At 35.9% G+C, this 12,457-nt stretch overlaps 1 protein-coding gene across 1 annotated transcript in view; it reads left to right on the top strand.

Annotated features, from left to right (window-relative positions):
- The window catches only part of DOK6 (docking protein 6), a 235,163-nt gene that overhangs the window by 108,081 nt on the left and 114,625 nt on the right, over positions 1 to 12,457 (top strand). Inside the window, exon 3 of the mRNA XM_052704711.1 lies at positions 5,935 to 6,049. Within this exon, the coding sequence (XP_052560671.1) occupies positions 5,935 to 6,049 (115 nt within the window). The remainder of the gene's footprint in view (positions 1 to 5,934; positions 6,050 to 12,457) is intronic.

Here is a 12,457-nt window from a genome sequence, read left to right as displayed (position 1 = left end):
AGTTCTGAAATATCGTATTAAGACTGGTAAGGGCTAAAGGTGCCTTTTAGAGGGACCAGAAGTCTTATCTACCACCTATTATCTGACCTCTTCTGGCTAGACGAAGCTGTGCAGTTTGATTATTGATTTACTATACAAAAATTTTCTTTCCCATGTAACAGTTCCAAATATCAACCCACATCTGTATATCTTGCTTGGATTTAGGCTATTACTCTTTCCACTGGAGACTGTCTTACATTAATCATTTCCTTTCATTTGTACTATTTACTAGTAATCCACTTCATGACTTTACAGTAGGAAACAAGTGATGGTTGTTTTATGTAAGGAGAACTGAGGTTAGACTTCTGAAATTTATCAGAATGTTTTTTTCACAAATCTCTTGGGAAATGTATGTAAACTAACATAGACCAGCCCTTTAGTTTTTCATGTAACTCAATCCCCTGGCATTTGGCTACACTTAGGAAGTCCAACAGGGAGTAAGACATGACAGCAAGCTGACATTAGCATCAACTTTAGGTTCTCCACATACAAAGGTGACCTCATGTTCCTGTGAACATCTCAGGATACACATTATTGTAACAAGATATAAAATTGGGAAAATCTTCAAGGAAACTAGTATTTTTGCTTTCTAAGAGGGGCCATAAATTGTTTTTCTCTTCTTGTCTTTTTGAGTATAGATGAGATCCTATATCAAAGCGTGTGTGAGTTTTGTGTCATCTGCAGACAAAAATAAGCAAAAATGATGAGGATGGGATGGTGCATCTTGAAGCAATATTTGAATGATTCTGAAGTCCTCTAGATATATGAGCAGTGGTAGCAGAAAATTAACTATAGCCTTGTTTTTGTTCTTGTTCAACCATCAGTTTTCCTCTGTGAAGAAGTTTTGCATTTTGGTGAACAATATCTGAGACTCAGTATTTTCTATTCTGATCAAGTACACTTCTCTTCCTGAGGCCATGCTGGTGATTAGCTCTGTTGATATGGAAACTTAGAGGTTATTTAAATTTGGGACTATGAGAGAAAGCAAGCTAGAGAAAATAAGACAAATGGGTAGCCTTGAGACCCTGTTACAAGGGTAGGCTAGCCTAATATTGCACTAGGGGAATGAGATATTGTTTATACCTATCCTAGAATATTCCCTACCTTATAGCTCTTCAGTGTCCTTCTGCTTAGTCTTAACCAGAAGTAAAAAAGATTGTCTCTTCACTAACTGTCAAAAAGCTGCCCAGAATGAAAATAAAAGCTTTTGTATGTGAAGAAAAAGAAAAAAGCTTGGCAAAGAAAGTTGTGTTATGTATACATTATGTAACTGTTAACTGTGTTATTTTCTTCAACAAGTGTTCATTGTCATCTTAGAAAAAAATAAAATAATTTTGGAGTTCGATACAGGAAAAGGTCAAGAAACCAGAGGAAACATACATGTGAGATACTGAGTGATGGACAGGAGTCAGAAATTGCTGATGAGGAGTAGAACTAAGAAGGCCTGGTGCCTGGTATAAGTCTCTTACATGTACCACTCTGAGTACCGTATGGAGTACTTAACTAAATGAACATGCCAATGTCTAAGTGGAGAAAAGAAGCTCTAAGTTAACATGCTAAAATTAGTAAAAAAAAAATTCGTTAAGCTGTGTAATCATAGATTAATGCAAAAGATCTGTTTTGCTTATTGGAAGAAATCATAACAGGTAAAAGTAGACAAGAAAACCATGTGCAAGATTACTCACTGAACAAATAATATTAGAGATTGTATTTGTTGTTTTCTTTCATTCTAACTTTTAGGGATATATAACCCTACCCATAATTATGAGTGGGGGAGATACAATGGGATAGGAAATAGAAATTTTCAATGTTTTTCATTTGTTGTTTTCTTTAATCTTTTTTTTTTTTTTTTTTTTTTTTTTTTTAAGTAGGCAATCTTTAATACCATCATTTGAATATTTCATTTTATTTTGTGGAAAGTCTGAGTAGGAGTTATAAGCACGTTAAATTATTTCTTTATTTTTTTTTCATTTTGCTGGTACAAGGTTACCATTGGTCTATATAATTACAGAATACTAACTTTCATTGTAAAGAAGCAGTGTTTTACTGTATTAGACAGAATTTTTTGAACAAGGTTTTACAGTAGCACTGTGAGCAAATTTTGGCATAACATGTCTTGCTTAGTAAATGTCAATTTACATAATTCATTCTCATAAAAGAAGTGTAGTATTTTTTCTTTTTGATAAATTTTCAAAGTTTGATTAGTCTTCTGAAACTTCTTAAAGATTTCAAAGAGACAATTTATTTCAAAAGAAGCTAAAGCTATTTTGTTTCTTTACAATGATATTTGGATACAAATATAAAATGATGCAGTTTCCCTTTAAGAAGTGTTTAAAATACATATAGAAAGTAGAACTTCAAAAAGTCACTAAGATAAAGCAGTCTGGTTGCCAAAACAAAGTTTGTTTTTCATTCATACAAAAGAATACAAATTTTTAAGATATTTATTTTTTAATTTAAGATATTTAAGATATTTATTTTTTAATGACAAACATTCAGTAGTTAGAAAAATGACTCATGCTTCTTTAATATTAAACCCTGAATTTAGAATTTGCTTGGCTTCAGTTCTCTCTAGAAGGTGGGAGGAAAGATATTCGTAGCATTATTGCTCATCTCTGTCTTTTTTGCTCTGATTGTGAGGGGAAGCATATAATTTCAAAAGATGAATATAGGAACAAAGATTCATACCTCCACTTGATCTTAAAAGTTACGTGTTCAATAGAAATAATAGGGGCCATATAACTTAGCATGACCTCCCTTTTTGTTATCTCATCAATATGAGCTGATATTATTAACTTTTTTTTTTTTTTCTTTTTCTGGTCAATCTGTTGACTGGTCCAATAGTTATAACTAGAGCAAATACTTATATACAGCTTGATATACATCAACTAATGATGTGCCCTTGCCACAAAGAAGGCTAACAGTATACTGGGATACATTAGGCAAAGTATCACCAGCAAGTCAAAAGAGATGATCCTCCCCCTCAACTCAGAACTGGTGAGGTCACATCTGGAAGGCTGTGTCCAATTTTGGGTCTTCCAGCATGTGAGAAACATGGTGCTTCTGAATAGAGTCCAATGAAGGGTAAGAAAGATGATGAAGGAACAGGAGCATTGCTCATATGAGGAAAGACTGAGAGACCTGGGATTGTTCAGCATGGAGAAGAAAGAGCGGGGGATCTAAGCAATGTATATAAATGTATGAAGGAGGCTTTTAGAGGATGGAATTGGGTACCAGTAATGCAAGTTTTTTGAATCTGTTATTAAACTTACCAACACTGCAGGATCTTTCTGTAGTAGAATCATAGAATGATGTGGGTTGGAAGGGACCTCTAAGATCATCCAGTTCCAACGCCCCTGCTATAGGCAGGGACATGCCCCTCTGGACCAGGTTTCTTGAAGTCCTATCCAGCCTGGCTTTGAATGCCTCTAAGAAGAGGGCGTTCAAAATCTTTTAACGCTTAAATTATAAAGAAAATAATAGGTTTCTACTGTTTAAGAGAGATTGAAAGAAGACTTATTATGTCCTGTTGTCACTATTAATAACATCTATGTTTCCTTTCCTGCAATTCCAGAAAATAACATTTCCCATTTTTAGCATAACAAGATTTAAGAATTTTCTACAATATTGTGCAGTCATGCACTTTCTCTGAATGAAACAGTGATATTTGCATTGGTCAGATCCTTTCTTGTCCCCTAAGCAAAAAATAGAAAAACAAATAGATTTTTGCAAAGCCTAGAAAATGCATGGCTGAAATTAAAATTGTACTGGATTAAGAACCCATTGCTAATGCAAGTGCTTTAGTCTTCAAATTTATTTATTTATTTGTTTGTTTGCATCTTATATTTATATATATACATATAAATATGTATATGTATATGTATATGTATATGTATATGTATATGTATATGTATATGTATATGTATGTATATATGAAGTCCAAAGATCACCCTGGGCAAACTAAGGGTCTGAAAAATCTCATCTTAGAATATGGGAAGAACCATGGAGACTGTTCTTTTAAAACAAATTTCTGAGTATGTAAAGGAAAAGATGGTATTGGGATATGGCATGAATTTACCAAGGGTACGTGATACCTGACCAATCTGATTAGTCATCTGTGATGAAATCACCAGATGTGGGAATGAAGAGAGAGCAATGTCTACCATTGAATACCTCAAATTTAGCAAAATTTTTGACATTGTCCCCCTCTATGTTCTTTTATCCAAGTTCAGGCATTATAATCTGACTGGGTGGGTGGATGTATGTCTGTATTGCAAAAAGCTGGTCAAGTTGTTAGATTCAGAATGTCATAGTTAATGGTTTGTTCTCCACCAGGAAGTCAATAATAAATGTAAGACTGCTACTGTCTTCAAAGTATATTCTGGGACATCTCTTGGGTAACACTGTCATCAAGAAACTGGATGAGGTAACAGAGGATGCACTCATTCAACACTTGTGCAGATGATATCAAGTTGTGTTGATATGTCCAAAGTCAGAGACCTGAGTGGGCTGCAGGAATAGGCCAACAGGGACCTTGTGACTGGACCAAGTGCTGTCTGTGGAATGGAGAGCCCTCTAATGACAGGATGGGGACAGACAAACTGCAAGCAGCCCTGTAGGAAGAGAGGGGGGGCAGTGAGCTTAGCCTCAAATAGCAAAGGTAATTAGCAGTTCACTGGGCTGTATGAACAGGAGCACTTCTGCCAGTACAGGCAGTGTTTATCTGTATATGTGCTGTACTTATTAGACCATATCTGGAGCCATTTTAGACCCAACTTGTGCAGCAGAGGCTAAATAGAGTGAGTTTTGCTGAAGTCAAAGTCTCAAGTTTGTCATCAGCATCTGTACTGTCCACTTTGTGCTTTGTCTCAGTTTCTTTCCATTTCTTCTTGATTGCTCTGTTTGCTCTCAACTCTTAGAAATCTTTACTCTAACATGTTCTTTTTTTTTTTTTTTCTTAAAGCAGTGTATGAAGACTATATCTCATAAAAACTTTTTTCCTTAGCATCTTAGCAGGAATGTCAGTGCACAGACCATAAGAATGGAAAGTAATAAAGTACCTACTTTCATTCTATTTTTTTCCCTATCCATAGGTGACCAAACTTATAGTGATGACATTTTAAAGAAATTAATTCTGCCTGAGGAATATGTCCTGCCTGGATGAAAAACTTAACTAATAGATAAACAGACAAGATTTGCCAAGAAGTAGAAGTAAACAAGAACATTTTATAACAAGTGTTAAACATCATAATATAGACTGTGTTACCAACTCTGTAATGAAATAATATTCCTTTATTTTTGTTGATTGTAGTCATGTACTTTCATCAAAGCAAGCTGGAAATTGATTGTTTATTCTGTAAATTTGCTGTAAGATTATTTTTTTTATTGATAAGCTTTTCTATTATTTGAAAAATGAAATTGTGAGTTATGAGGATTATGATTACACTTTAAAGACAGACAAAGACTACACCACATAAGTATAGTGTTACTGATTGGCACAGCCATTGATTTCCTTCCCTTAACTAATAAGACACTGCTGTTTCTACATTAGATATATATTTAATGTAGATTCTTAAACATAATAAAGTTGTATGAATATAGAAATTCAGAAAAGTTGCAGAAGAATAGCAAGAGTTCCAGTATCTTTGAAAATGCAGTTATTACAAGCAGAACTTCATTAGAGAAGTAGACTATTCATCTTTTTTTAATTAGATTTTATGGAATTATTTGTAACTTTAGATTTTAACTAATTTATGTATTTTTGTCAGTGACAAACCTACAAATATAGCCAGCCTTTGAGAGATAAAAAATAGGTGGTAGCAAAAAATTGAGCGCTTATGGGTAAGCGTATTTTTACTTGTATTATTTATACAAGTTATTTTTCTTCATTTTTAGGTAACTGAGCTGCACAATATCAAAAACATAACTAGATTGCCTCGAGAGACAAAGAAGCATGCAGTGGCAATTATCTTTCATGATGAGACGTCAAAGACATTTGCGTGTGAGTCAGGTAAGCAACTGGTACTGCATCTCTAGCTTGAAGTAATCAAGCTGTACATCAAAGTCTTACTCAGATGAATTAAAACAGCAGAGAAAAATATGAAGTTTAAACGAATTTGGTGTAAACAAGAACTTTGGGATTTAGATGTTAAGGTGTCTTTTTAAGTTTTTTTCTTTTTCTTTTGTAATATACTTTGAGAGATATTTGAGGTACTGTAGAGCTCTTTCCTCCATTATTCATCTGTGCCTGGAGCAAGATGGTATAAAGGCTGGAGATTTGCAGTCAAACTTGTAAATATGAGTAAATAATACCTATGCAATATTGTTGACTTAAGTCAACATGTGAAACACACTCATTTTTCCACAGGTTTTACTATAGGCACTTACTACCTAATAAGTATAATGCCACTGTAGAGAGCAAGTAATTAACAGCTAAAACCCTGGGATATTGTAAAGCCGGATGTCAAACAGTCTGCAGCTTAAACTGCTATATAATATAATGAATGATTGAATTGTGGTATATAATGACAGGTCATTTCTATGACTTTTATGTGACAACGAGCACTGCGCTATTAAAGTGCAGTGTTTTCTTGTTTGGAAATGCATTTGTATGTAACAGTCTTATGATATATTTCACTTGAAAGATTAGTTTAAAGAATAAATTGTTACTGATAAAGTGGCTGTTATGCACTTTGATTTTAGCAACCTCTGACAGCCTCCAATAAACTCCATCTGTAGCTCCATCAAAAAACAATGGAACATGTAGTGGTAAAGAGGATAGAAAAAAGACAAAACAGATGAAAACAGGCATGGAGTTGTGAAAAGCTGTGTGAAGCCAGTCTGGTGCCTATTATATAGTGGGTCCCTCAGAGATCAGTGCTGGCACCCATACTATTTAATGTCCTCCTTCTTTACAGTGAGGGTGAGAGAGCACTGGAACAGGTCACCCAGAAAGGTTGTGTAGTCACCTTGGATGGGGCTCTGGACAGCCTGATCTAGTAGGAGATGTGGAATTTGGTGGCCCTGAATGTGGCAGGGGACTTGAAGCTTGATGATCCTTGAGGTCCCTCCCAACCCATGCCAATTTAAAATTCTATGATTCTATGTCTGGATGCCTGCCTGTGCAAACTAGATCTCAATGATCTCTTGAGGTCCCTTCCAATCCCTGCAATTCTGTGATTGACAGTTTGCGTGATGGGATGAGGGGCACTCTCAGTAAGTTTTCAGATGACACAAATGGGGGTGGCTCAAACTGGGAGGTCAGGGCTGCTGTTACGGGGACCTCGACCAGCCAGAGAAATGAGCTGCAGAAATCTTGTGGAGTTCCAGAGCAAATGAATAGTCTTGCCTGTGGGATGGAATAATCTCAGGCAACTCTGCAGACTGGGAGCCAAGTATCTGAAAAGACAGCAAGCTGAATGTGTTCTGAACTGTGTTTTTAATGAGTTGACACCAGGTCCAGGTGTTTTCTCTCCTCTATTCTGTAAGACAACATCTGTGAGACAACTTTGTCCAGTTTTGGCTCCCAATACAGTAAGAGTTTTGAGGTGCTGGAAAAAAGAGAGTGGAGGGCTGCCTAAGGTCCAGAGCACATTATCAATGAAGAGAGACTAAGAGAGCTGAGCCTGTTCAGCCTGGGAAAAGAAACAGATTCAGGATCATATTGCTGCCTACAACTACCTGATCTGAGAATACAGATGGAGCTATAAAAGCCTTGGCTATTTTGCATTTTCTGACGATTTACAAAGCTTAACTGTGAAAGTGTTTAAGATAAGGTTGGATGAGTCTCTGGGCAGCCTGATGTAATAAGAGATGTCCATGCCTGTGGTGGAGTAGGTAGACAAGATAATCTATGTAGGTCTTTTCCAACCTTCCAATTCTACAGTTGTATGATATGATGGAGTTTAAACCAGTTTGTCGTTCTCTGTGCCTTCAGTCTGTCTCAACAGTCGAAACTTTTTCGCCTTCATTGCATGAGATAGATACATTGCGTCGTTTCATTAAAATCTGACCCTGTAGAATTCCAAATCTATGTTTTCCCGCAGCGAACTATTATTGTTTTTAATGCTGCTGAAGCGTATTAAGAACTTTGCTTTACTTTATGAAACTATCTGAAGTTTGGGGAATAGTTATAGAGTTGCTTGGTATTTTAAAGAGGTTTTCTTCTCAGATATCTAAAGAAATGTTTTAATGGCAGTGGTTCCTATGGAACAATGCCTAAACTTTTAATATTCTCATGGTGTATATACACAATAGGGTTTGTTTAGTCAAATCAGGCCATTTCTTCAGTTAACACCAAAATCCTTATCTCCACTAATGCCTCTTTTTTTTTTCTCCCATAGCTTTAGTGGACATGACACACTCAAATGGTTTTGGTTCAGTTAAAAATTTTATTCAAAAATCATAGGTGTTTGACCTTCTTGAGCTCAAAGTTTCATGTTTTTCCACTTTAGAGTCTCTAGATATACAGAAGAGGTTCCAGAGGCAAATGGAAGGACAGCAGTGCTGATCCCATTGCAGAAGGTCTACTGAGCATAGTGTCAGTAATTTCTTGGAAAGGAGGAAGAAGTGGTGCTCAAAGCTAAGTCAGGTTGATGTAGGGACTGAACAATATGAGATAGATTTTTTGATCAGATTTGTACCTGGGGCTGTTATAAAATAACACATATTATTTTGATTTTGATAGTATGATTTGATATCTTTTCTGATATAGTCTAGAATCCTACAAAGTGTGTAGGATGAAAATCAGCATGTTTGTCCGATGTGTAGCTTTCTTAATCATGATATTGAGCCCAGTAAAATGATATTCTGATCTAAAATAGGTCTCTAAAGATAGAGAACACTTTGAAAAACAGAAAGCCTGTGAGCTGTGATATCAGCCCACTGGGTGTGCACCATGGGAGCCTATGTGTTTTTACTAAGTTCCTTCGGCTTCTGGGACTTCAGCATTCTTATTGCCTTTAAGGCAGCTGCTGGCAAGCCTGAGCTCTGGATGTGCTATAGCCCTCATATTTCCATTAGAATTTCATCAAAATAGCATTCCAAAGAGCACCTAATTTTGTATCTTCATTTGATAATGAAGTTATTCTATAGAAAAACAGAAATATTCAATATGCTTTTGTTATCAACTAACTCTTCCCATCACTACCACCAATACTCCCAGCTCTACAACAGGATTTATTTGATTCTGAAGATCTACTGAAAGTTTTGAAGAGCTAAGTAATATCAGATGTTACAGTTCCAATTGAAAGCACAGGGTAGCAAGACTTTGAGACTCATTTGTCTTCAGGAAGAGAAGGAACCTGCTTATTGTTGCTTTATTTCTTTTTGACTGGCAGAGAGTTATGACTGTGAAGATTAGCAAGAAATGTTTTTAAATCATCTCAATTAAATTTGTTTCAGTGGAAGTAAAATAATGAGAAGTCATGGCTCGTTAAAGAATGTGAAATGTAGTCTGTCACTCATTCAACTCTAAGCAGTGGGAATCCTTCTTCAGACTATGGGAAACTGCTGCCACCTTAGTGAAGAACATGCTGATATTTCATTTTAAGCCTTCTTGAAAGTCATGTGAAAGTTACTGTCATTAGGGGAGCCTTAACAACCTTGTTATCAAAATCATAAAATTCTGAGTTGCTTTAGAAAGATGAAAATGCTATACTCTCAGGTTGCTGACATTTTGATGAGATAAAATTCAGTGTTGCCAAACATATAAGCAGCTTAAAAGTGGGAGGATAGAATACTGTGAATAGAACTGAAGCAGTTTTGAGAAATCGAGCCTATTTACTCCAGCATAATTAAAGCTGAAAATATATTACTGTTGTCTTTTAAATACATCAGGGAAAAAATAGTGATTGAAAAAAAGTGACCTTATCACAAGAACAAATTAATATTATTCAATAGAGCAAATTCTCAGCTATAAACACTGTTTTTCAACATAGTCACCACCATTAGCTATTCATTTTCACCAGTGGGGAACGAAAGCCATGCTCCTAAATATCTGCATCAGTGTAGGGGACCCTTTGTCACTGTCACCAGTGACACCAGCTGAAACGCACCGCCCACCACCTCACTGTCTTCACATCCACAGCTTGGTCTCCATGAACGTTCAGCAAGCATTGATGAATGCCAGTGGATGCCATTTTTTCTGCATGGAAAAATTCATTGGCACACTTCTGCTTCGTGCACACTTCCATGTCAGACACTGTTTTGTCAAACTGCCCCCCTGCTACCATCAATTGCATGGCAACAAACTGTAATGGAATACTGGTGGGAAGCTTCAGTCTTTACTGCCATGCTACTAACATCTGCGTCTGGCATCAGCAGCCGACATAACAAAATAGGAGGCATTATTTTCGAAGCAGCCCTTGTAAAAATAGACAGCTGAATATCCGTAGCAATATAAACTGAAGGCGTTATGACCTCTTAGCACTTAAGGACCTTCTTAAGATGTTTAATGTGTTGTGGTTTTTTTCATTTATCCCTCTTGCATAATTTATCCCATGCTTAAATAAATTGGACATGTGGCTAGAAGTACTTGCAGTATACCCTGGTACATTGCTGCCAGGTAAAAAACTGCCTTCATCCTTTCGTACCTGCCATGCCTCCTGCTAATTTTACCCAGTGCTGAGCTTCTGACTGCATAATGTCAAAGTAGAACTATTCTAGCTACTGTGTCTGGAGTGCTGTATTTTCCTAATATTTTTTTTTTCTCAAAAAAATGTTGTGATTTTTTGTTGTTGTTGTTTTCCTATAAGTCTGCTGTTAGTCTTTTGTATAGATATAGCTGTGCTCAGACAACTGTAGTTATTGAGAAGCTCTTTTCCCTACAAAGCTGATGTCTGTAATACGACAGTCACCCAAGTATCTGCAGTCAGACAGGCATTCTGAAATGCCCAAATGCCTCTCTGAAGTTGTAGATATGATGCAGTGTGCCGTGCTGGCTGTGCATGACCAACAGGAAAATGAAATTGGAGGACATGAATGCTGATTAAAGCTGGAAGCTTGTGCTACCACTGTGGTAGTTGCTAATACAGAAATTGAATGGCTTGTACCGTGTCAGTTATGAACCACATGGGAGCATGACTTTTCCTTCAGTGACATCAACAAAATATTAAGGGACATTCATTTAAGCTTAGTGAAGCACAGGCTTGTGTAAAATTTGTTTCAAATTCCCAACTGCGGAGGAAAATTGACAAACTTGTAAACTTACTGATAGAAGAAAAATACTTATGTGCAGTTTTGGTTGACTGGTTGTTTGTTCTTTTTTTTATTTTTTATTTTCTCAATGATATGCATTCAGAGACAAAAGATGAATTAGGGCTAAATGTGATTTCAGTGATTTTTTTTAGTAGAGAGTGAGATGTGACACAAGCAACAGAAAGTGGCAAAACCATAGCCACAGAACAATCTTAGAACTCAAAATGAGGAACAAATGTAGACAGCCCCCTAGATACAGCCTGGTTTCTCCTCAGTACAGTGCCATATTCTACAAAGTAGGTGAACTGAAGAAGTTCTCAGGAATACATGAACTGCAGTCTAAAGAGTCATTACAGCCAACAACTTCATTATTTTTAGGAGGCTATATTTCAACATTCTCTTAAAATTTCCACTATACAAGTCTGGGGGAAAATAGAACTGTGGTATTGAAAAATGTCACTGTTGCTCATAATTAATAATGATTTTTATTTATTAATTATTTTATGTTTGCCTAAAAATATATTTCTTTATTCTGACTTTAAAAATTATAATTCTGTATAAATATTTATAAACTAGAAATATTTGGATTTTCATTCATTTCTCATAGTCACTTCTTGTTCCTCATTTTTCTGGGGTACATTGAATAATGAAGTACATTACTGCATTATTTTTGGCACACACTAGTGGTATGTATAATTAATAAATGGAAGACGATTAAAAAAAAAAAAATACCCTATCTCCAGGAAACATTCTTTGATAGGACAGGTACTACACCATTAAATTCCATCCTTTTCAGCCACTTTGAGATTATTCATTAAGGTGTATACATAGTTCTAGAGCTAATAACTATTAAACAACAGCAACAACAAAAAAAAAAAGAGAGAGAAAAGAAGCTCAAATGCTTCTGAAGAATTACCAGCAGTTAAATTTGAAAGCATGGGATGCACAAAATGATCTTCATCCCACTTCTCTCACATAGTTTTCTCTTAAGCTGTACTCAATGCTGCGTTCCCTGTCTGTTAGGCAAATGTGGGACATGGAGAGAACAAGGTATTGCAGGAGCACACATGGAGATTGTGACAAGATGAGAAGGAAAGTTGTACTATCTCTAACTGCAGAGATTAGAAAAGTTAAGCTTCAGGTGGGACTACATTATGGCAAATCAGGTTTTGAAGGAAGCTGAAATTTTTTCCTTTTTCAGTAAAGATTTAATACACAGATA

Source organism: Tympanuchus pallidicinctus, unplaced genomic scaffold (assembly GCF_026119805.1).
Source record: "Tympanuchus pallidicinctus isolate F22 unplaced genomic scaffold, pur_lepc_1.0 scaffold5, whole genome shotgun sequence".
NCBI lineage: Eukaryota > Metazoa > Chordata > Aves > Galliformes > Phasianidae > Tympanuchus > Tympanuchus pallidicinctus.
This window is presented reverse-complemented; position numbering and strand designations above follow the sequence as displayed.